The 27055-nt window shown below is 38.8% G+C and overlaps 1 protein-coding gene across 1 annotated transcript in view; it reads right to left on the bottom strand.

The window, feature by feature from the left end:
• Positions 1-27055, bottom strand: part of LOC131995287 (protein sidekick-2-like) — a 188255-nt gene that overhangs the window by 688 nt on the left and 160512 nt on the right. The window contains exons 9-10 of the mRNA XM_059363754.1: positions 11318-11432; positions 11199-11234 (exon numbers count right to left, since the gene is read on the bottom strand). Of these exons, the coding sequence (XP_059219737.1) occupies positions 11199-11234; positions 11318-11432 (151 nt within the window). The remainder of the gene's footprint in view (positions 1-11198; positions 11235-11317; positions 11433-27055) is intronic.

Genomic DNA, 27055 nt, shown 5'->3' with positions numbered 1-27055 from the left:
GATCACATGAATACATAGAGAGTCAGACGGGCTGAGTTATTTCGTATGAAAAAGTTATCATAATGCGATTGATATATTGACAATGGATTTGCAACGCTATGGAGCTAGCGTTGCAAACAAATCCACAAAGTTGTAATAGACTGTATCACAGTCGTGGTTGGGGTCTGTATGGCAGGTATATCCAAATCAGGACTGATTTAGGCCAAGTTTCAGAAAAATGTCGAAGAGCCAAACACAACTCACTGTCCCAATTTACGGCAAAATCGGACAATAAACGCGACTTTTATGGGCGCAAGACCTGAAATCGTGATATCGGTCTATATCTCGATTGAAGTCCGATTCTAGTTTAAGCTCAATGATAAGGGTCCTCCTTTTGATAGCCGAGTCCGAACAGTGTGCCGCAGTGCGACACTTCTTTGGAGAGAAGTTTTACATGGCATAGTACCTCACAAATGTTGCCAGGGGAAAACTACCGCTGAAAGTTTTCTCTGATGGTCTCGCCAGGATTCGAAACCAGGCGTTCAGCGTCAAAGGCGGACATGCTAACATCTGCGCTAGAGTGGCCTCTGAGATCGGTCTATATGGCAGCTATATCCAGGTCTGGACCGATCTGGACCAAATTGAAGAAAGATGGTGAAGGGCCTAACGCAACTCACTGTCCCAAATTTCAGCAAAATCGAATAATAAATGTCGCTGTTATATGCCTAAGATCCTAAATCGGCGGATCGGTCTATATGGGGGCTATATCAAGTTATAGTCCGATATAGCCCATGTTCGAACTTAACCTGCTTATGGACAGAAAAAGAATCTGGGCAAAGTTTCAGCTCAATATCTCTATTTTTAAAGACTGTAGCGTGATTTTAACAGACAGACGGACGGACGGACAGACGAATGTACAGACGGACGGGCGGACATGGCTGGATCGTCTTAGATTTTTACGCTGATCAAGAATATATATACTTTATATAGGGTCGGAAATGGATATTTCGATGTGTTGCAAACGGAATGGCCACCATCCTTCGGTGTTGGTCGTAAAAAGGGTAGTTATTTTAAAATGCTGACATGGTGTAATGTCTTCAATGCAAGTTTAAAGACTAAAGTAGGTTATAGGGCGGTTGTTGGTGGTGATAGTTGGTACGCCCTTGCAGAAACCACTTTGTAAATATTTCCACAGGTCTTGGCAATTGTTTAATGCTCACAAAAAATAAAAATTAAAAACATTTTACTTTAGCTTTTCAGGAGCTTTCTGGCTTTAGCACAACTGTATATAGCAGAGAAATTTTCCAAAGGAAATGCGAGCAAAGGGATAAACACTTGTTTTGTTTTAATTAATACTTATCCTTCACCATAGGATGGTAAATTGAAATTGTAATGAATGAAACTTATTTCAAAGACTGACGTTGTATGTTGTCCGTCTAGTCGGGGAAAATAATCTTTGTTGCAATACGCAGACTCGAGATGGATGAAATGAATGGGAAAAGCTATGATAAAATGATCTATTGATAAGTATATCGATCGATTGCAGTTCTGTTGCCTTTCTGTCTGCCTATCTGCCTGTCTTCCTTTCAGTCTTATTGTCCTTCTTAATTTGTGTACAAATCAGAGCTAAAGAGTTGGAAGTCGGACTTAGAATCCGGAAGTAATAAGAAAATATGTAAAAAAATGATTTTTAACATGTTTTGGAATAAAATGACCATATTTTAATACTTAAAATTTCTGGGAAATTTTTGATTAAAGAAACTTTTGCTGAAATATGGTTTTTAGAGGAAACTAACCGAACCTGGCCCGCTCCGCCTTCCTTAACTCTCTAATATCTTTTTAGGGTGGGGACACTTCGCCCTGAATGCGGATATCGAATTCTTGCCATTGTGCCCTATGACGCTGAACGCGTTCGAATCCTGGCGAGAACATCGGACAAAGCGGTGTCTATCTCCTCCTAATGTTGGCGACATTTGCGAGGTACAATGCCATGGATGGTCATTTAAAAAATTTTTCCCAAAGAGATGTCGCACTGCGGGACGCCGTTCGGACTCGGCTTTATAAAAAGGTCCCTTATCACTGAGTTTAAACTTGAATTGTAAAGCACTCATTGATATGTGAGAATTTGCCCCTTCTCGGTTCCTGGTGGTAATGTTCTTCCTTGGGGTAATGTTCTCATTAGGGGAGAGATGGCATCTCAGACATTTCAATTCAAATATGGATATCGAATTCGTGTTGCACTTCCAAATCCCTTTAATTTGAGCCCTACATTGCCATGGCCGGAAAATATGAACCGTTTGGAGGGTGTTTTGGGGCTGGGGCGGCCACCGGCACTTTGCACTGAAAAAAGATACCAAATTCGTCCTTTACTCCCAACGGAAATGAAGTTCAGTTTAGGAGGTGTTCTAGGGCGTACCCCAAAATACTTGGTCCCAAATTGGATATCAAATTCGTTTTACACTCTCAAATACCTTTCATTTGAGTCCCATGTCGTCATAATGGGTCAAATACTACTATTTAATACCTTTCCTTGGAGTACCATATAGCCATGATCAGCTAATATGACCATTTGGGGGTGGGCGACCTCGTATTACTTGGACCTAATATTTTATGCCATATTTGGTTTCTACTGTCTAACACTTTTCATTTGAGTCCCATATTGACATGAACTTCGAATATAACTGTTTAGAGGAGTTTTGGGGTTAGGGAGGATGGACCGCTGGGTACTTGGATCCTAATTTTAATATCATACTCGTTTTCTGGTCTCCAATACCTTTTATTTGATACCTTTATTGTCGGTCCACTTTTGATTTTTGGTTGTGTTTTTGGCATGAGGGGGAGGGCCCGTCCCCCTTCCGATACCGAAAAATTATTTAGCTTATGTTTCCTTCCAGACCAACCTACACAACATGCGAAAATTTCGAGAATATCGGTTCTGCCGTATTTCAGTCTATACGAAACAAACAAACCGAGTTCCATATATCCGTGATTAGCTAATGTGCCCATTTTGGCCGTTTTTGTGGGGGTGGGGTGACCCCCTATACTTCGACATGAATTTGTATGCCAGATTCGTTATATACTCCCGCATACTTTTCATTTGATACCCATATTGTCCTTATCGGTCCACTTTTGATTTTGGGTGGTGTTTTTGGGGTAACGTTGGAGGGTCCGCCCACTTCCGTTATCAATAATTTATAAAGCCTACTCCTACTTCCTGACCATATTCGTAATCTATCCCCAAATATCATTAATTTGTGTCAAATAAACCTATTTTAAGGGGTTTTGGGGCTGGGGCAGCCTCCCACGTACTTGGACCCATCTTTTATCATGAAATTCCTACTCTACTCTTGAATACCTTTCATTTGAATCCCCATATTGTCCCGATCGGTCCACTTTTATTTTTGGGTAGTCCTTTTAGAGTAAGGGAAGGTCCGCCCCCTCCCCATATTCCTCTTCGTCATTCCTCTTCAATTTGGCTCAGATTGGTTCAGATTTGGATGTAGCTGCCATATAGACCGATCTCCCGATTTAAGGTCATGGACCCATAAAACACGCTTTTTTTGTTCGATTTTGCTAAAATTTGAGACAGTGAGTTGTGTTAGATCCTTTGACATCCTTCTTGGTCTAGATTGGTTCAGACTTGGATATAGCTGCCATATAGACCGATCTCTCGATTTAAGGTTTTGGGGCCATAAAAGGCGCATTCATTGTCCCATGTCGCAGAAATTTGAGACAGTGAGTTGTGTAAGGCCCTTCGACATCCTTCGTAAATTTGGTCTACACTGGCCCTGATTTGAATATAGCTGCCATATAGACCCATCTCTCGATTTATGGTTTTGGACCCATAAAAGAAGCATTTACTGTCCGACGTCGGCGAAGTTTGGGACAGGTAGTTGTTTTAGGCCCCTGGATATCCTTCTTCAATTTGGCTCAGATCGGTCCAAATTTGAATATAGCTGCCATATAGACCGATCGCTCGATTAAGGTTTTGGGCCCATAAAAGCCGCATTTATTGTGCAATTTCGCTGAAATTTGACTTCCCTCTTCAGTTTGGCTCAAATCGTTTCAGATTTGGATATAGCTGCCATATAGACCGATCTCTCGATTTGAAGTCCTGGCCCCCTAAAGGGCACATTTATAATTCGATTTCGCTGAAATTGAACACAGTGACTTATGCTAGGCTTTTCGATATCCGTGTCTTATATGGTTCAGATCGGTCCCTTATTTTGTTCTACAAAATTAAACAATGACTTGCACTTATTAGACCACTAAATGTCTATGCCGAATTTGGTCCAAACCGGACCATATTGGGGCATAAATTATGTGAGGCCACCGTAGCGCAGAGGTTAGCATGTCCCCCTATGACGCTGAACGACTGGGTTCAAATCCTGGCGAGACCATCAGAAAAAATTTTCAACGGTGGTTTTCCCCTCCTAATACTGGCAACATTTGTGAGGTACTATGCCATGTAAAACTTCTCTCGAAAGAGGTGTCGCACTGCGGCACGCCGTTCGGACTCGGCTATAAAAAGGAGGCCCATTATCATTGGGCTTAAACTTGAATCGGACTGCACTCATTGATATGTGAGAAGTTTGTCCCTGTTCCTTAGTGAAATGTTCATGGGCAAAATTTGCATTTGCCACCGTAGCGCAGAGGTTAGCATGTCCGCCTATGACGCTGAACGCCTGGGTTCGAATCCTGGCGAGACCATCAAAAGATATTTTCAGCGGTGGTTTTCCCCTCCTAATGCTGGCAACATTTGTGAGGTACTATGCCATGTAAAACTTCTCTCCAAAGAGGTGTCGCACTGCGGCACGCCATTCGGACTCGGCTATAAAAAGGAGGCCCCTTATTATTGGGCTTAAAAAACTTGAATCGGACTGCACTGAGAAGTTTGCCCCTGTTCCTTAGTGGAATGCTCATGGACAAAATTTGGATTTGCAATCATATGTCAAAATCTAAGCCCAAATATTTCGTAAAGACCGGAGGTTGACTGCATCAAACAATTCCTGGAATTAAATATTAGGCTTTTAGCGAATGCTTAAAATAAAGGCTGAATATATGAAAAAAGGTCAAGTAAAGGAATTTTAAGGGTACTTGGGATGCAATTTATTTCTTTGTAAAACTGGTTAATTTTGGCTTTAGGTACTCGTACATCATCTTTTAAGTAGTAGTACTCTTAACTTAATATCTAATGAATTGATTTAATGAATTAACTAATAGAAATAATTGTTGCTTTGGTCAATTTAAGTTCTTTATGACTTCAGTTTGCTGAATATTTGATTGTCTGCAAATGTTGCTTTTATTCCAAGAACAGTATCTTTTTCTTCAGCTTAATTTTTTTTTGCAGGCTATCTTCTACAATGCAGGTTTTGCAGTTCCATGACATTGTTGTCTTCTCAGTCGTTGCTTTTTTGCTCCGTTTTTTTTTTACCGCCGAGACTAAAATGACAGGCTTTGTGAAAAAATCCGACCAAAGCAATATTTATGGAGAATTCTAGGGTTTAAATTTTTCCTCACTTTTTAAGCGATTTTTTGCTTTATTTCCATTCTACCTTCGCGGAAACTGTTGCTTTGACCATTCCACTGTTCTTTTTGTGATAGTGTGTATCGCACACAAACAGGAAACGGTAAGAAACTGCTTAGAGCTTGGAAAAGCTGCTGCTACTTTGGCGGCACAATTTGTTTACTCACGCATCAGCGGGCCCGAAAAACAGAATGGTCGATCTCGGAAACAAGTGAATAGGAGATTCTTTTTGCCCCAGGCTTTTGCAATGTTGGCCGGTAAGATATAGAATTTTAAAAGCAGTTTCTTTGTCAAGCCCATGCATACATTGATGAAGGTAAGCATAAGTTTGCATAAAATGCATAAGGCATAGCCGGACATGGAATGAATGCAAGTGCAGGTAACAAGGATATTTTGCTGTCTTATTGTGCAACGTGTCACAAACATGCTTCAAAGACTTTTGAGGGATGGGATACATGGGTTTATGCATAGGCTATGGAAATCTTATACGTTTGTGACCAAAAAAGAAAACTTTTAAATTCTGATAAATTAACAAAGAAGCTGTGACCGAGGCCCCCTTTCACTACATGACAGAAGATTTCTAGAAGCATTTAATCCTTTAAGCAGAACATCTCCAAAAAGGATTAATAATGACATCTATGGGCTATCAGTTGAACCTTAATTAATAATAAAGAAAATAGTTTATTAAATTAGTCAACAAATAAAATCGCTTGCACTAACGTTTATGCTATTCTCTTTTGACTACTGAAACTATCCCCAAAAACGCAAAACACAAAGAGAAGACCAGTAAAATAAATAACTAAAATTTTCATCGCCTGGAAGTTCTTCTTATTATACCCTCCACCATAGGATGGGGTTGTACTCATTTCGTCATTCTGTTTGTAACTCCTCGAAATATTCGTGATCATCATGACATTTTATGTCGATCTAGCCATGTCCGTCCGTCTGTCCGTCTGTCTGTCTGTCCGTCTGTCTGTCTGTGTGTCGAAAGCTCGCTAACTTTCCAAGGAATAAAGCTAGCCGCTTGAAATTTTGCTCAAATACTTCTTACAAGTGTAGGTCGGTTGGGATTGTAAATGGGCCATATCGGTCCATGTTTTGATATAGCTGCCATTTAAACCGATATCGGATCTTGACTTCTTGAGCCACTAGAGGGCGCAATTTTTATCCGATTTGGCTGAAATTTAGTATTATGTGTTTTTTTTTTTATGATTTTCAACAAATGCGCCAAGTACGGGTGAAATCGATGCATAATCTGATATAGCTGTCATATAAACCGATCTGGGGTCTTGACCTCTTGAGCCTTTAGAGGGCGCAATTCCAATCCGATTTGGTTGAAATTTTGCAAGACGTGTTTCGTCATAGCTTCTAACAACTATGCCAAATATGGTTCAAATCGGTCCATAACCTGATATAACAGTCATATAAACCGATCTGGGATCTTCACTTCTTGAGCCTCTATAGGGCGCAATTATTATCTAATTTGGGTGAAATTTTGTACAACGGTTTCTCCCATGACCTTCAACATGCGCGTCAAATATGGTCTGAATTGGTCTATAGCCGAATACAGCTCCCCTATAAAACGATCTCCCTATTATATTTTTGAGCTCCTAAAGGACGAAATCCTTATTCGATTTGGCTGAAATTTTACACAATGACTTCTACTGTGGTCTCCAACATTCATTCCATTATGGTCCGAATAGGACCATAACTTGATATAGCTGCAATAGCATAGCAATTTTTTTTCTATCCTTTAGATTATAAATATGGCATAAAACATTAGGTCCAAGTATCGCCCACCCCCAAATGGGCATATTAGCCGACCATGGCTATATGGGACTCAATTGAAAGGTATTGGGTAGTAGATACGAATATGACATTAAAATTTGCGTTCAAGTCTATGTGGCGCTTTTCCTCCTAAAGAGACGTAAAATGGGTTATTTGACCCATTATGACAATATGGGACTCAAATGAAAGGTGCATGAGAGAAGAAAGTGAGTTTGATATCCAATTTGAAGCCAAGCTCTAAAGCACCCCCTAAACTGAACTACATTTCCGTTGGGAATAAAGTGGAAAGTGCCGGTGGCCGCCCTAGCCCCAAAACACCATCCAAACGGTTCATATTTACCGGCCATGGCAACAACTCAAATTAAAGAAATTTGGAAGTGCAGCCCGAAATTGATATTCATATTTGAGTTGAAATGTCTGAGGTGCCATGCCTCCCCTAATGAGAACATTACCGTAGGGAAGAACATTACCACCAAGAGCAGAGAAAGGGCAAATTCGCACACATCAATGAGTGCTTTCTATAAGGGACCTTTTTGTGTAGCCGAGTCCGAACGGCATCCCGCAGTGCGACACCTCTTTGTAGAAAATTTTTTTTAATGACCATGCATGGCAATGTTTCTCGCAAATGTAGCCAACATTAAGAGGGGATAACCACCGCTTTGTCCGATGTTCTTGCCAGGATTCGAATGCGTTCAGCGTCATAGGTTACAATGGCACGAATTCGATATCCGCATTCAGGGCGAAATGTTCACACCCTAAAAAGATATTAGAGAGTTAAGGAAGGCGCAGCGGAGCGGGCCCGGTTCGGCTAGTGACTTAATAAAGTAGGAATTTGTTCTTTTAATTATACCCTAGAGCACTACTGTGCTACAGGGTATTATAGATTTGTGCATTTGTTTGCAACGCTAAGAAGGAGAAGAGTTAGTATACAGATCGGCTTAGAATCACTTCCTGATTCGATTTAGCTATGTACGTCTGTCTGTCCATGTATTCTTGAAATCAAGGTACACGTTGCATTTGATGTCCGATTTTCACAAAATTTTGCATAAGTTTCTTTTTTGGTCCAAGAACGAACGCTACTGATTTTGAAAAAATCGGTTCAAATTTAGATATAGCTCCCATATATATATCTTTCATCCGATGTGCCTTTTTAAAGCTGTAGCATCCACAATGTAGGTCCGATCCTTACAAAATTTGGCACGAAATGTTTTTTTTAACGACCCAAAATGCTTACGAAATTTTATTGAAATCGGTTCAGATTGAGATATAGCTCCCATATATATCTTTCATCCGATATGCCCTTTTAAAGCTGTAGGAGCCGTAATTTTTGTGCGATGTCAACCAAATTTGGCATGAAATGTTTCGTGTGACCTTCCGATATGTGTGCAAATTTTCATCTAAATCGGTTCAGATTTATATTGGGTTGCCCAAAAAGTAATTGCGGATTTTTCATATAGTCGGCGTTGACAAATTTTTTCACAGCTTGTGACTCTGTAATTGCATTCTTTCTTCTGTCAGTTATCAGCTGTTACTTTTAGCTTGCTTTAGAAAAAAAGTGTAAAAAAAGTATATTTGATTAAAGTTCATTCTAAGTTTTATTAAAAATGCATTTACTTTCTTTTAAAAAATTCGCAATTACTTTTTGGGCAACCCAATATATAGCTCCCATATATAACTATGGTCCGGTTTGACCTATTAAGTCAGTAGAAGGCAAAATTTTGGTCCGATCTTTACAAAATTTGGCACAAAGTGCTTTTTGTGACGTTCCAATATGTGTGCAAAATTTCATCATAATCGGATTAGATTTATATATAGCTCCCTTGTATATCTTTCATCCGATATGTCCTTTTAAGGCTGTAGTAGCCACAATTTTGGCCCGATCTTTAAAAAATTTGGCATGGAGCGTTTTATTCAACGTTGTCATATGTATGCAAAGTTCCATAAAGATCGGTCCAGATTTAGATGTAGTTCCCTTGTATATTTTTCCTCCGATGTGGCCTTTTAAGGCTGTAGAAGTCCCAATTTTGCTCCGATCTCTAAAAAATTAGGCATGGACCGTTTTATTTAACGTCCTCATATGTGTGCCAAGTTTCATAACAATCGGTCCAGATTTAAATATAGCTCCCATATATATTTTTCATCCGATATGGCCATATCTATGTCTGTAGAAGCCCCTATTTTGCTCCGATCTCTACAAAATTTTTCATGAGGTGGTTTATTTGACATCCCAATACGTCTGCAAAATTTCATCAAAATCTATTTAGATAAAACTCCCATATGTATCTTTTATGCGTTTCGACTTTTAAGGTTGTAGAGGCCACAATTTTCGTACCATCGTAAGAAAATCGTATAAGGAAGGTTCTATCCGATATTTCAATAGGTATGGAAAATTAAAGTTTGACTAAATTTGGATATAAGTGCTGTCTATTAAAATATTACGTATACTCGGTGGTGTAGGGTATAATATAGTCGGCTTTTGCCTTTCCTTACTGCTTTTTTTTTTTTTTTTTTTTTAAACTTCCCTATAGCACCCTTTATATATAGATAGATTTACAATTCTCTCGGCCAGTTGACATTAATTAAACTAAGGCAAACAAGGGATAATGAATAAGGATTGCTGTGCTATATGAGAACAGCAATCCATATCCATACTTGGCATAGATGCTGGAGACCATATTAGATGTAAGCCAAATGGTATGAGAATTACGCCTTATAGGGGTTCAAGATCGGTTTATATATGGGAGCTATATCAGGTTTTAGAGCGATTCAAGCCATACTTGCCGCTGTGTAACATTTCAGCCAAATCGGATCGGAATTGCGCCCTCTAGAGGCTCAAAAAGTCAAGATCCGATATCGGTTAATGCGGAAGCTATATCAAAACATGGAGCGAAATGGCCCAATTACAATCATAAGTATTACAAATAGGAAGTATTTGAATTTCAAGCATCCAGCTTAACTCCTTCTTGCGTATTTCCACAGAAAGATGGGCATGGCTAGATCTACTCAAAATTCCTTGCCGATGAAGAATAGATTTTTGCCAACATTTCAATGTGTTACAAACGTAATGACAAAGTTTGTGTGTCCCCATCGTATGTTGGAGGGTATAAAAGTGTATATTTTCATAATTATACCAACTAATGTATCATTTATATTATCTGCTATTGCTGCGAATTATATTTGCAGTTGCTTGCCTCAAAGCAAATAAGTTTATTTAATAATTATTTGTTGTTGCTTTGTAATTTGTGTTTGGCATTACCTTGGCAAAGTGGCTTAATGTGCGCAAGAGTAACAACAATAGCAACAACAACAACAACAAAAACAGCTATGGTAATAATAATTAAAAATATCCCTGCTAATATGGAAATGTTCAATGCATGCGGCATACACCATGGTATATGGTTGGGACACATTAAATAATAACCTATAAAGGCTATATTGAAATTTTATTACAACAACAACGAGGGACAGCAACAACAAATCATATGCATTAGCCAAATTAAATTATACGTTTCGATGTTATCTGCTGGCATCCAGGGCAGGCCATAAATCCGCATGTGATTAGATAAAAAAGGTCTTAAACTAATGGACACATAATAAAATATGATGTCATTTTTGTCACAAATATTTGAAAAATTAATTAATTTTATTCAAATTTATTTCATAGAAAATTCCAAAGTAGCAGCAGCAGCAGCATCTGCCGCCCCAATAACCCATTGCAATGCATGCTTTTGTGAATATACCTGGGATTATTGTTATTCGTTGTAAATGGTCAATGATTTTAATCCGAAATGATAACAATGTTGAAAAATATACTAACAAAGGGAGAATAAACGTGAATATTATTTTACATTTTATTAAAACTGCTAATGGGAAACCAAAAATGCATAATTCCAATTGCACGTACTTAAATGGATTTTAGTTGTAAATGAATGTGTGGTCCCTTAATTTTAATTTTTATATAAATACACCCCCAAATAAGTAAGCAAAGAACATCTAATTATAGTTGCTGAACTTTCTACTCACCTCCTTCATCGGTCATGACCAATATTGTTGTTTCAGGGCCCAAACCCTCGGGGTTAAAGACCTGAACGGTAACCTTATACTGTGTATATGGTTCCAAATTGAGTATCTCGTGATTCTGTAATGAAAGGACCAAAAGGAAATTTATTAAAACCAAAGGGAAATATGCGAATGAAAATATTTTATTTCGAAGGCTTAAAAAAAAGAGTTCTTTTGACATAGACTTACATATGTATATAAAGGGTGATTTTTTTGAGGTTAGGATTTTCATGCATTAGTATTTGACAGATCACGTGGGATTTCAGACATGGTGTCAAAGAGAAAGATGCTCAGTATGCTTTGACATTTCATCATGAATAGACTTACTAACGAGCAACGCTTGCAAATCATTGAATTTTATTACCAAAATCAGTGTTCGGTTCGAAATGTGTTCAAATTTTGACAAATTTTGTTCAGCGATGAGGCTCATTTCTGGTTGAATGGCTACGTAAATAAGCAAAATTGCCGCATTTGGAGTGAAGAGCAACCAGAAGCCGTTCAAGAACTGCCCATGCATCCCGAAAAATGCACTGTTTGGTGTGGTTTGTACGCTGGTGGAATCATTGGACCGTATTTTTTCAAAGATGCTGTTGGACGCAACGTTACGGTGAATGAACACATTTCGAACCGAACACTGATTTTGGTAATAAAATTCAATGATTTGCAAGCGTTGCTCGTTAGTAAGTCTATTCATGATGAAATGTCAAAGCATACTGAGCATCTTTCTCTTTGACACCATGTCTGAAATCCCACGAGATCTGTCAAATACTAATGCATGAAAATCCTAACCTCAAAAAAATCACCCTTTATTTTTATACCCACCACCGTAGGGTAGGGGGTATATTCATTTAGTCATTCCATTTGCAACACATCGAAATATGGATTTCCGATCCTACAAATTATATATATTGCGGATTTTCGTAAAATTCTAAGACGATTTAACGATGTCCATGTGACTGTCAGCCTGTCCGACTGTCCGTCAGTTCGTCCGTCCGTCCGTCTGTTGTAATCACTCTACAGGCTTCAAAAATTGAGATATTGAGCTGAAATTTGCCACAGACACGTCTCTTTGATGCACGCTGGTTAATCGGACCCTATTTGGATATAGTTGCTATATAGACCGATTTTCCGATAAAGAGTCTAGTACCCATAAAAAACTTAATTTTTCTTCCGATTTTGCTGAAATTTGATACAGTGGGTAGTTTTAGGCCTCCCGACATCTGACCCAAGTATCGTTCTGATCGGACTATATTTAGATATAGCTGCCATAAAGACCGATCTGCCTATAAAGGGTCTGAAGCCCATAAAAGCTTTATTGCCCAATTTCGTTGAAATTTGAAACAGTGAACTATTTGAACATCTGACCAAAGTATGGTTTAGATTGGACAATATTTAGATATAGCTGTCATATAGACCGATATGCCGGTTAAGGATCTGAAGCTCATAAAAGCTTTATTTATTACCCGATTTTGTTGAAATTTCAAATAAAAAATTCCACAGTGACTTATATTTATAAGACCACTCAATGTCCGTGCCGAATTTGGGTGCATAAGTTATCCAATTTTCACCGGATTGTGACGAAAGGGGGTTTACATATATACCCGAGGTGGTGGGTATCCAATGTTCGGTACGGCCGAACTTTGTGCCTTTTTACTTGTTTTATTTTTTCTTGATTTTTTTCTTATTTTAACATTAGTTTTTGTGGATTTGTTGCTAATAGTTTTTGAATTTAAAATGCAAAAAGCTGAAAAACGAAATCTTTTCATAGTTTGTTTGCAAGATTTTTTTCCATTTTTTTTTTTAGTGTAAGTTGTTGTTTTACACACAAGCGAAAGTTTTTGTTTGTTACTAAAGGTAAACACAAAACTTTTACATTTGGTTTTTTGAATCGTTTTTATTTTTGAATAAAGAAAGTCCTTTTTCTCTTCTTAATGGAAAATCATCTTGTAGCTCTTCTTCAGAAAAGTTGATAAGAACGGAAATTGTGTGCAAGAATTCGTTTGTTCTTTTGGGAAGTCCTTACAATCGGTAAGAGAAGATCCACTTTACTTTAACTTTTGCGAAGCACTGTAGAAAATGAAGGCTGGTTTGGTTAAAATTGCAAATTAAGAGTCTTAGCAAATGACATTCTATTAATAGACTCACTTTGGCAATTTGTGGGTCATTGCGATACAGCAGTAGTGAGAGACCAAAACCTCTGGTTTGAGTGAAACCCTCGGCTCCCAAAAACAAGACTTGGTAAGTCTTAAGTCATATACAAGTAACAATTGACCCTAAATTGGAAGATCCGTCTATATGACAGGTATATCAATGAAGTCTGATCTGACCCATATGTTGGTCGGATGTCAGGAGGCTTAAACCAACTCACTATATCAAATTTCGACGAAATCGGGTAATACAATACATAAAGCTTTTATGAACTTCAAACCCTAAATATCTTTCAGATCGAACTATATTTAGATATTGCTGCCATATAGACCGATCTGCCTTTTAAGGGTCTGGAACCCATAAAAGCTGCATTTAATACCCAATTTCACTGAAATTTCAATCAGTGGCTATTTGACCCAAATATAGTAAAAATCGGAATGTATTCAGATATAGCTGTCATATAGACTGATTTTCCGATAAAGGGTCTAATGCCCATTAAAAACTTTATTTTTCATCCGATTTTGCTGAATAGCTACCATATAGACCGATCTCCCGATAAAGGGTCTGGGTCTGAAGACCATAAAAGCTTTATTTATTACCTGATTTCGCTGAAATTTGCAACAAACGGTTATTATAAGCCTCCCGACACATGACCTAAATATAGATTAGATCGGTTCATATTTAGATATAGCTGTCATGTAGACCGATCTCCCGATAAAGGGTCTGAAGCTCATAAAGGCTTTATGTATTACCCGATTTAGCTGAAATTTAAAATAGTGGGTTATTTTAAGCCTCCCGATATCCGATCGAACTTTATTTAGATATATCTGCCATAAACACCGATCTCCCGATAAAATAAAAGCTTTAATTTTCATCCGATTTCGCTGAAATTTGGAATAGTGTGCAGTTTTAAGTCTCCCAACATCCAACCTACAGTCTTTAAAAATGGAGATATTGAGCTGAAACTTTGCACAGATTCTTTTTTTTTGTCCATAAGCAGCTTAAGTTCGAAGATGGGCTATATCGGATAATATCTTGATATAGCCCCCATATAGACCGATCCGCCGATTTAGGGTCTTAGGCCCATAAAAGCTACATTTATTATCCGATTTTGCTGAAATTTGAGACAGTGGGTTGTGTTAGGCTCTTCGACATCCTTCGTCAATTTGGCTCAGATCGGTCCAGATTTGGATATAGCTGTCATATAGACCGATCCGCCGGTTAAGGGTCTTAGGCCCATAAAAGCCACATTTATTATCCGATTTTGCTGAAATTTGGGACAGTGAGTTGTGTTAGGCTCTTCAAGATCCTTACGTCAATTTGGCTCAGATCGGTCCAGATTTGGATATAGCTGTCATATAGACCGATCCTCCGATTTAGGGTCTTAGGCCCATAAAGGCCACATTTATTATCCGATTTTACTGAAGTTTGGGACAGTGGGTTGTGTTAGGCTCTTCGACATCCTTCATCAATTTGGCTCAGATCGGTCCAGATTTGGATATAGCTGTCATATAGACCGATCCGCCGGTTAAGGGTCTTAGGCCCATAAAAGCCACATTTATTATCCGATTTTGCTGAAATTTGGGACGGTGGGTTGTGTTAGGCCATTCGACATCCTTTGTCAATGTGGTTCAGATCGATCCAGATTTGGATATAGCTGCCATTGAGACCGATCCGCCGGTTTAGGGTCATAGGTCCATAAAAGCTAAATTCATTATCCGATTTTGCTGAAATTTGGGACAGTGAGTTGTGTTAGGCCCTTCGACATCCTTGGTCAATTTGGCCCAGATCCGTCCAGATTTGGATACAGCTGCCATATAGACCGATCACTTGGTTTTAGGTTTTGTGCCCATAAAATGCTCATTTATTGTCCGATTTCGCCGAGATTTGGGACAGTTCGTTGTGTTAGGCTTTTCGACATCCGTGTCGCATATGGTTCAGATCGGTTTATTTTTAGTTATAGCTTCTAAAAAGAACAATATTTTGTTAAACACAATTTAACAATGACTTGTACCGATTAGTATTTGGTCCAAATCGGAACATATTTCGATGTAACTGCTATGGGACATAACGTAGGCAATTTACACCGGATTTTAATGAAAGGTGGTTTACATATATACCCGAGGTGGGGGGTATCCAAAGTTCGGCCCGGCCGAACTTAACTCCTTTTCACTTGTTTTTGGTCTTTTATCATATGGTGAAGTCATCATATGATTATATTTCAATGATTTAAAAACTTACAATCGTCTATTCGTAGATTGTTCTCCTTGCCTGCGTGGTAACGACTGCTAAAATCGTCCTTTGCCTTCATTTGATTTAAAAATTTTCAACATTCTGTTTACACAAATGTGCTCAAAAATGTGAACACTCTTACACTCTGAAAAACGTTAATCGGAAATTGAGTTTCATCCCTTTATTCTTGGGGTTTTTTGTGAGCATTTTCCGCCTTCCTCTTCGTACTTAGTGATTGGGAAAGTGAACTTGCTAGCCAAGGGAAAAAAGAAGGAACGGAGGGGGACGAGGGAAATAAAGTCTTTTGTTAAACTGTTCGCTCGTTGGGGGTCACATCATCAGCGTCAAAGATAACTCTGACACAAAGAATCTTATTTGAAAAATTACGCAAAAAGTTTTCCTGCTTGAGAATGACACAAAGACGAAGAATAAAAACGAGAAGAAAGCAACGGCGAGGAGGAGAAAAAAAAATAACTAAAAGTTTTACTTTAGCTAAAGATTATCCTGTGGATTGCATAGAATGATGCCAACAATAAAGCCATTCAATTCTAAATGCATTGTTTTCTTTGGAGAATTTCGACCAGGAAGTTTAGTGAGGACTCAAATGAAAGCAAACATAATTATAAGTTGCAAATATTAGTTGTGATTGAAATCTTTTGTTGTTTATCTAAGAACAATTTGTGGCGAAATTAAAAAAAATATATAATAGTCCATTTTGTACAGTTTCTTCCACAATTAGTCATGCGGAAGATATTTCAATCAAATCTAGATTTGAGATATGGATTCCATCAATAAAATGGTATTTTTATAAATGCAGAAACGCAATTTGGATATTTCTGCTTTAAGCTTAGGTCTTTTTGCCTTTCATCCCACCTACTTATAGACCAAGAGTTTTGTATGTTTTCATAAAATATGGGGTCACGTTTCCAAAGATTTTCTTTTATTATTGTGTGATATCAAATAACTTCGCCTTTGAGTCTTTATGTTAAGAAAATACTTTTTATACCCTCCACCATAGGATGGGGGTATACTAATTTCGTCATTCTGTTTGTAACTACTCGAAATATTTGTCTGAGACCCCATAAAGTACATATATTCTTGATCGTCGTGATATTTTATATCGATCTAGCCATGTCCGTCCGTTCTTCTGTCTGTCGAAAGAACGCTAACTTTCGAAGGAGTATAGCTAGCCGCTTGAAATCATGCACAAATAACTTTTATTGGTGTAGATCAATTGGGATGGTAAGTGGGCCATAACGGTCCATGTTTTGATATAGCTGCCATATAAACCGATCTTGGGTCTTGAATTCTTGAGTCTCTAGAAGGCGCAATTCTTATCCGATTGGAATGAAATTTTGCATGACGTGTTTTGCTATGACTTCCAACAACTGTGCTAAGTATGGTTTAAATCGGTCAATAACCTGATATAGCTGCCATATAAACCGATCTAGGGTCTTGACTTCTTGGGCCTCTAGAGGGCGCAATTCTTAACCGATTTGAATGGAATTTTGCACAAAGTAGTTTGTTATTTTATCAAACAATTTTGCCGAGTATGGTTCAAATCGGTCAATAACCTGATATAGATGCCATATAAACCGATCTTGGGTCTTGACTTCTGGAGCCTCTAGAGGGCGCAATTGTCATCCGATTGGAATGAAATTTTGCACGACGTGTTTTGCTATGACTTCCAACAACTGTGCTAAGTATGGTTCAAATCGGTTTATAATCTGATATAGCTGCCACATAAACCGATCTTGGGTCTTGACTTCTTGAGCCTCTAGAGGGCGCAATTCTCATCCGATTTGAATGAAATTTTGCACGAAGTAGTTTGTTATGATGTCCAACAACTGTGTCAAGTATGGTTCAAATCGGTTTATAACCTGATATAGCTGCCACATAAACCGATCTTGGGTCTTGACTTTTTAAGCCTCTAGAGGGCGCAATTCTTATCCCATTGGAATGAAATTCGGCACTACGTGTTATGTTATGACATCCAACAACTCTGTAAAGTATGGTTCAAATCGGTCCATAACCTGATATAGATGCCACATAAACCGATCTTGGGTCTTGATTTCTTGAGCCTCTGGATGCGCAATTCTTATCCGATGTGGCTGAAATTTTGCACGACCTGTTTTGTTATGATATTCAAAAACTGTGTAAAGTATGGTTCAAATCGGTTCATAACCTGATATAGCTGCCATATAAACCGATCTTGGGTCTTGACTTCTTCAGCTTCTAGAGGGCGTAATTCTTATCTGATTGGAATGAGATTTTGCACGACGTGTTTTGTTATGATATCCAACAACTGTGTCAAGTATGGTTCAAATCGGTTTATAACATGATGTAGCTGTTACAAACCGATCTTGGGTCTTGACTTCTTGAGCCTCTAGAGGTTTTTATTATTATTCGATTTGTCTGAAATTTTGTACGACAGATCCTCTTATGACCATCAACATACATGTTTATTATGGTCTGAATCGGTCTTTGGCCTGATACAGCTCCCATATAAATCGATCTCTCTATTTTACTTCTTGAGCGCCCAAAGGGCTCAATTATTTTTTGGCTGACATTTTTCACAGGTCTCAAACATATAATTTAATTGTGGTCCAAACCGGAGCATAGCTTGATATCGCTCTAATAGCAGAGCAAATCTTTTCTTTTATCCTCTTTTGCCTAAGAAGAGATGCCGGGAAAAGAACTCGACAAATGCGTTCCATGGTGGAGGGTATATAAGATTCGGCCCGGCCGAACTTATCACATGTTTTTTTGAACATATAACACTCTATTCGTCATATAGTGCTTGTGGTGGGCAATAGAAATTGTGGAATAATTAGTGATGCTCGTCACGCCTTCTTGATGGCTATTCTTTAGAAGTTCAAAAGCTTGAGAACGAGCATACATTCTAAAGCAATTCATTTGTGTTAGTCTTTAAAGCATTCCCTCTATCAAAAGGGTGGCAATAGTTTCAATCACTGCTAACTCCACTGACATCACCATCACCATCGCCATTGTTAGCGTTGGCGTCAGCCCCATGGAAATAAATCATAAATGTTCACTCTCTTGACATAATTGTTGTTAATATTTCTGCATGAAGTGAAAATGGAAATAAATTTCGTACGTAACTATGAATGAATAAACGAAGCAAGGAGTGAATGATTGGATGAAAGAAGGAAAGTTCATACATATGTGAGCTGTATTCTTTATATGCTGGAAGTTTTATTCTTTTTAGTTTGTTCGAGATTTCGCTCCAAATCACAGTATATCACAACTGGCAAAGGAGACGTAGAGAAGGTTATTTGAAACCCTGGTTGTGATGGTAGCATTGGTGTTGCTTCTGGCAATGTTCTGCGTTTTCGTATATGCGTTAACGTTGGAGTTGCTGCAACACGTCATCATTATTACAGTTATCACATGCGTCAAGGATTCTTTTTTTTTTTTTTTTGTGAACCTTCTTGCCACACATCTTGGCTTTTTGATTTTTATGCGAACGACATCAAACGGTAGACAAAATCACGAACATAATAAAAATTCTATACGTAAGGAATGAGAACTAAATATGCCATTTGCACAGCAAAACTTTAGGGAATATTTTAGAATGTATATCTTTTAAAAATATTTAATATGTATGTATTTCAGTACGTACAGTTCAGTGCGTACATCATAACGAATGTACGAATCGTAACGACTCGATTCATTAACCTTAATTAATATTTAAAGTCAATACAGAATCTTGAAGAGATTAACGAATCTTGACTGAAGTATCCCTTAATGATTCCATTATGCTATGTCCATATGTCAGACCCCAGCTTCTTGGAGGTGTTGCTAGGTATATAGCCGATACACCTCTACGCCTGGGATCAAGATACTGTTCAAGTGGCAGAAATGGCGAGTCAAGCTTGGGGATTTCATTATCTTTACGAATGGATCGAAGATGGATAGTGAAACCGGTTGTGGAATCCACTGCGTAGAACTACGATTGGATGTCTCTCATCAGATGAGAGACGTTTTACTACAAACGTCTCTCATGTGATGTAGTCAAGCTACATCGTGCTAAGCTAAGCACGCCTCTGATGCTGAAAGCATGGGTTCAAATTACGGCGAAAACATCAAACAAATTTTTCAGTGTTTGTTATCCCCTCCCAGCGCTGGCGTCTCTTGTGAAGTTTTTTCCTTACACTGAAAAAAATTTTGTTCAAACTTTAAAGGTTAGAGCTAAATTTTCACAGCTTTTAAACAAACATATCCTTTGGTGAAAGAGTTTCATTGCCACCACCATAGGATAGCATATTCATTTAATCATTCCGTTTGCAATACATCCAAATATCCATTTCCGACCTTACAAAGTGTATATATTTCTGATCGTAGTAAAATTCTAAGACAATTTAACGATGTTCGTGTGTCTGTCCATCCTTCCGTGTTTCAGTCAGTTGTAAACACGCCAGAGTCTTTAAAAATTGAGATATTGAGTTGAAATTTAGCACAGACTTTAATTTCTTCTATACGCATGTTAAGTTCTGGAATTGGCCAAATCGGACTATATGTGGATATAGCTGTCATATAGACCGATCTGCCGATTCAAGGTCTTAAGCCCATAAAATACGACTTTTTTTTGCCAATTTCGCTGAAATTTGAAACAAGAAGTTGTACTAGGGATCCCGATATTCAAACCGAATAAGGCCCATATTGGACCATATTTACATATAGACCCCTTCTAATGCTGACAACATTTGTGAGGTACTATACCATGTAAAACTTCTCTCTAAAGACGTGTCGCACTGCGTCACGCCGTTAGGATTGGGCTATAAAGAGGAGGCCCCCTATCATTGAGCTTAAACTTGAATCGGACTGCACTCATTGATATGTGAGAAGTTTGGCCCAGTTCCTTAGTGGAATGTTCATGGGCAAAATTGGCAATTTATTTGTCATACAGACCGATAAGCTGGTTTAGGGTTTTAAACCCGTAACGGGCGCATTTACTATCCGATTCCGATGAAATTAGAAACAGTAAGTTGTTTTAAGTCTCCCGACATTCTCCTCAAATATGGTTCAGATCGGACCATATTTTCATATAGTTGTCACATAGACCGATCTACTGATAACGGTCTTAATATGTGAAAAAAATTCGTCACAATCGGTCTAGATTGCGATGTAACTCCCATATATTGGGTTGCCCAAAAAGTAATTGCGGATTTTTTAAAAGAAAGTAAATGCATTTTAATAAAACTTAGAATGAACTTTAATCAAATATACTTTTTTTACACTTTTTTCTAAAGCAAACTAAAAGTAACAGCTGATAACTGACAGAAGAAAGAATGCAATTACAGAGTCACAAGCTGTGAAAAAATTTGTCAACGCCGACTATATGAAAAATCCGCAATTACTTTTTGGGCAACCCAATATATCCATCGTCCGATATGGCTGTCGAAGCCTCGATCTTTACAAAAATTTGCAGGAGATGTTTTATTTGACCCCCCATTACGTGTGCAAAGTTTCACTAAAATCGGAACAAATTTAAATATAGCTCCCATATACATCTTTCACCCGATATGGCCTTTTGAGGTTGTAGAAGCCACAGTTTTGCTCTGATCTTTGCAAAATTTAGCACGAGACATTTTATTTAACGTTGCAATACATGTGCAAGATTTACATAAAGCAGCTTTCATCGGGGGGTACGGTTCATTAAGTCTGTGGTAGCCACAATTTCGTTCCTATCGTCAGAATATCTTACGATAGAAACTAAATCTTACTTTAATTGGCTATGACAGCCATCCACTTTGATCCACTAGCCGAACGTAGAATAATGTTCCAAGCGCTTCAATCTTCTGCGCTCATTCTAAAATCTCGGACAGCATGTTTCGAGGAGTCTCCCACCACTTGATCTTTCCATCGGGCTTTTAGTCTTCCTGGTTCTCGTGTACCGCCGTGTTTGCCTTCAAAAGACTTCTTTGCTGGAGCTTCTTCATCCATTCTGACAACATGACCTAGCCAACGCAGCCGTTGTATTTTGATGCGTATAACTATGCTATCGTCGTCATACAGCTCATAACACCTCATGATCCATAAGTCGCCTATATTCTCCATTAACGCAAACTGTTCCATATATTTTACGAAGAATCTTTCTCTCAAATACTCCAAGGACTGAGGTAGATAAAGTTACTGACTGTCTCAAAGTTATGGTTCCCAACTATCTCCATTTTCTTTATCTGCTCGGTTGTACAGGGTGTTTTGGGAGTTGAAACCATCCATTTCGTCTTATCTTCATTTACTGTCAGACCCATTTTCACTGACTCTCTTTCGATTCTTTCAAAGGCTGCAGTTACTACTTCCGGTGAACGACCTATGATTTTGGTGTCGTCGGCATAGGCGAGTAGCATGTGTTCTCTTGTGATTAGTGTGCCATATCTCTATTCAAATCTGCATCTCGTATAATTTTCTCCAGCAGGATATTAAAGAGATCACACGATAGGCTGTCTCCTTGTCTGAAATTGAGATTCTTTCCTTTTCTTACTGAGGTACTCGTATCAGCAAGTGTCATCCTGCAGAGTCTTATTAATTTTGCAGGAATACCAAACTCAGACATGGCTTGAAATACCTTTGAATGTAAAGGAGTATCGAAGGCAGCTTTGAAGTTAACAAAGAGATGGTAGGTGTTGATTTGTCCTTCTCGGGTCTCTTCCAGGATTTGGCGCAATGTGAATATCTGGTCCAGGGTTGATTTACCAGGTCTAAAGCCGCATTGATAGGGCCCAATTATCTCATTGACTTTAGGTTTTAATCTTTCACACAGTACGCTCGAGAGTATCTTGTATGCGATGGCAAGGAGACTTATTCCCCTGTAGTTGGCACATTCCGTCTTGTCTGCTTTCTTGTGTACGGGACATAGTATGCTGAGATTCCAATCATCGGGTATGCGTTCTTCTAGCCAGATTGCGCAGATAAGCTGATGCATGCGCCTAATCAGCGTGTCACCTCCGGTCTTAAATAGTTCAGCGAGTAGCCCGTCGGCTCCTGCTGCCTTGTTGTTCTTTAGTCGGGTCATTGCTACTTGGACCTCATTCTTACTAGGAGATAAACCTTCTGTGCCATCATCAGGGATTGGTTCAGCGGTATCCTCTTCGTCGCCAACATCGGACACTAGCAGTTGGGTTAAATGTTCTTTCCATATCTTCAGCATGTTATCGCTATGTCGCTGCAGGAGTATGTGCCTGCACTAAAGCCTTCGATTTGATGTTTAATTCTTTGATAGAATTTCCGGACTTCATTCTGACTCCAGTACATGTCAAGTCGCTCACACTCACTTCTTTCCATTTTCTTATTATACCCTCCAACATAGGATGGGGGGTATACTAATTTTGTCATTCTGTTTGTAACTACTCGAAATATTCATCTGAGACACCATAAAGTATATATATTCTTGATCGTCGCGACATTTTATGTCGATCCGTGTCCGCCCGTCTGTCCGTCCGTCTGTCCGTCCGTCCATCCGTCTGTCCGTCCGTCTGTCCGTCCGTCCGTCTGTCCGTCCGTCTGTCTGTCTGTCTGTCCGTCCGTCCGTCTGTTGGTCCGTCTATCCGTCCGTCTGTCTATCCGTCCGTCTATCCGTCCGTCTGTCTGTAGAAAGCACGCAAACTTCCGAAGGAGTAAAGCTAGCCGCTTGAAATTTTGCACAAATACTACTTATTAGTGTAGGTCAGTTGGTATTGTAAATGGGCCATATCGGTCCATGGTTTGATATAGCTGCCATATAAACCGATCTTGGGTCTTGACTTCTTGAGCCTCTAGAGTGAGCAATTCTTATGCGATTTGAATGAAATTTTGCACGACGTATTTTGTTATGATATCCAACAATTGTGCCAAGTATGGTTCAAATCGGTCCTTAACCTGATATAGCTGTCATATAAACCGATCTTGGGTTTTGACTTCTTGAGCCTCTAGAGGGCGCAATTCCTATCCGATTTGGCAGAAGATTTTGATGACGTATTTTATTCTAACTTTCAACAATTGTGTCAAATACGGTTCAAATCGGTTCATAACCTGATATAGCTGCCATATAAACCGATCTGGGATCTTGACTTCTTGAGCCTCTAGAGATCGCAATTATTGTCCGGTTTGCCTGAAACGACGGATCCTCTCATGACCATCAACATACGTGTTTATTATGGTCTGAATCGGTCTATTTCGTGATACAGCTCCCATATAAATCGATCCCGCTATTTAACTTCTTGAGCCCCTAAAGGGCGCATTTCGTATTCGAATTGGCTGAAATTTAAAACAGGTCTCCAACATGTAATTTAATTGTGGTCCAAACCGGACCATATCTTGATATCGCTCTAATAGCAGAGCAAATCTTTTCTTATATCCTTTTTTGCCTAAGAAGAGATGCCGGGAAAAGAACTCGACAAATGCGATCCATGGTGGAGGGTATGTAAGATTCGGCCCTGCCGAACTTGGCACGCTTTTACTTGATCTTTCTGCGGAATAGACGTTTCTCCTTTCTCCTTTTCTCCCGATACCTTTCCTTCATCTCGCGCGTTGCAACTGATTGCAGGGTTGCTCTATATGCTGCATTCTTGGCTTCAGTAGTATCTCGACACTCTTGGTCGTACCATGGGTTTCTCGGAGGAGGCTTCCGGTACCCAAGTACGGATTTCGCGGCATTTTCCATGGAGTGGGAAATAGTTTGCCACTGCATTATTATATCATCGGAACAAGGAGTGCTTTCATCAAACAGTTGGGTCAGTCGAGGGAAGTATGCCACTGCCATCTGTTGTGTTTGCAGCTTTTCAGTGTCCAGCTTCCGTGCAGTGTCAGATCGTACTTTCCTCGTCATGTTCAAGCGGGTGTGAAACTTTGCTGCAACAAGGTAATGATCCGAATCTATATTCGCTCCACGGATCGATCGTACATCTAACACGCTGGATGAATGCCTTCCATCTATCACATCGTGATCAATTTGGTTTCTCGTGTTTTGATAGGGTGAGAGTCATGTGGCTTTGTGAATAAAGGGTGATTTTTTTGAGGTTAGGATTTTCATGCATTAGTATTTGACAGATCACGTGGGATTTCAGACATGGTGTCAAAGAGAAAGATGCTCAGTATGCTTTGACATTTCATCATGAATAGACTTACTAACGAGCAACGCTTGCAAATCATTTTCAGTGAATCATTTTCAGTGAAATCATTTTCAGTGAATCGACAAATTTTGTTCAGCGATGAGGCTCATTTCTGGTTGAATGGCTACGTAAATAAGCAAAATTGCCGCATTTGGAGTGAAGAGCAACCAGAAGCCGTTCAAGAACTGCCCATGTATCCCGAAAAATGCACTGTTTGGTGTGGTTTGTACGCTGGTGGAATCATTGGACCGTATTTTTTCAAAGATGCTGTTGGACGCAACGTTACGGTGAATGAACACATTTCGAACCGAACACTGATTTTGGTAATAAAATTCAATGATTTGCAAGCGTTGCTCGTTAGTAAGTCTATTCATGATGAAATGTCAAAGCATACTGAGCATCTTTCTCTTTGACACCATGTCTGAAATCCCACGTGATCTGTCAAATACTAATGCATGAAAATCCTAACCTCAAAAAAATCACCCTTTATTTTTATGTTGAAATCTGGTGCTACAAACTACCATGTTTTTTGCCGCGGCGAAATCTATCAGGCCCAACCCATTACTGTGCGTTATCTCGTGAAAGCTAAACTTTCCGACTGTTGGACCAAAATTGTCTTCTTTCCCTATCTTCGCATTAAAATCTCCCAGAACGATTTGAATATCATGGGCGGGGCAGCGGTCATATTCTATCTCTCTAGGCGCTCGTAGAAAATATCCTTGATCTGCTCGTCTTTGTCTTCCGTCGGTGTATGGGCACAAATAAGGCTGATGCTGAAGAATTTGGCTTTTATTTAAATAGGTATTCAAAATTAAATACATTTCATAGGTTCCATTGAAAGACGTACGTATTATAGGTGGTGTAGGGTATTATACAGTCGGTCTGACCGACTTTAGTCTTTCCTGACTGGTTTTTGTTGAGGCAGTCTGTGAGAAGTCTTAAAGTACTCACTACATTGAGATCGATTCTAGAGAGAATCTTCTGGGTTCACCTTACAGAAACAGAGAAGTTAATACTGTGTTAGAAGACTATGAGACTAAAATCTTCCCTGATGGACACAGTTGAACCAAAATGATTCGCTCACTTTCTGAGTCGATCTAGCCGTCTCAGCTATTCACGGAAATGATTAATAAGGGTTTAAAAGCTTCATGCATGCTTAAACCACTTGTTTTGCTGGGTTAAAATTTAGTGTTGTAGCTAGGGGTTTTCATGTGTAAATGAGATCGAAAAAATGCAAAAAAATATTATGACTTGACTATATTTTTCCATATTTACTTTTCATTTTTTCTTGCCTTCAAAATGGTTTGATTAACTCAAGCGTGCCAAAGAAGACAATAGATTTGAATGTTCTTAACAGATGCTTTGCAATTTATCTGCGGCGGGAAGCCGAATTTCCCTAAAAATGCAATGGCATGGGAGTCATAGACAGTCACTGAAAAATGGCGTATAAGTCAAATAATTCAGCGAAAGATATTCGTGATATAAATACGTACAAACGTGACTATTTATGCATCAGATGGGATTATATATTGAAAGTCATAAGTCATAGACATTTGACATACATTAGCGAGAGGGGAATGGCACGCAGTTGCCACCAATGCCACCATGCCATGTCATAATGGCTGCCAAATTGTATTGGCATTGCCTAGCATACAGCCAAGGATGCACAAAAAAGTTGGAGTTGAGAACATAACCCCATGCTTACAAACAAACGTAGATAACGCGTGATGGATATTTTCATAGAAATGTGTTTGTGTGTGTGTGTGTGTGGCGCACAGCTCTAAAAACATAAGTTATCTCTAGCCCCAACTACTTTGCTATACAAAAAAAAAAAAAAAAACAATGAGGGAAATGGAATGCAACTAAAACATGAGAAGCATCTTGGCCCATACAGCCACACTCACTGGAGTATCCTTATCCTGGAATTCTCGGATAGCTGGTGGGGACGTTGATACCGACCATTTATTTTATTTGAAGGACAAAGTCAATAGCTTGGCTTTTATAGACTATTTTGCATAGTGGTTAAACGGTGTAAAAATACAACAATTTTAGATATTCACCACAAGAGAATGATTAACCGAATCAAAAAAATCGAAAAACTTAATTTTAAATCGAATTTTCAAGTGCATAGCGCAATTCTAAAATGATTCGCCTAATTTTATCCTGATGGTATTCTGTTATTAACATCATTTCGATGTGTGATCGAAAT

The sequence above is a fragment of the Stomoxys calcitrans genome, chromosome 2 (genome assembly GCF_963082655.1).
Source record: "Stomoxys calcitrans chromosome 2, idStoCalc2.1, whole genome shotgun sequence".
Classification (NCBI taxonomy): Eukaryota; Metazoa; Arthropoda; class Insecta; order Diptera; family Muscidae; genus Stomoxys; species Stomoxys calcitrans.
This window is presented reverse-complemented; position numbering and strand designations above follow the sequence as displayed.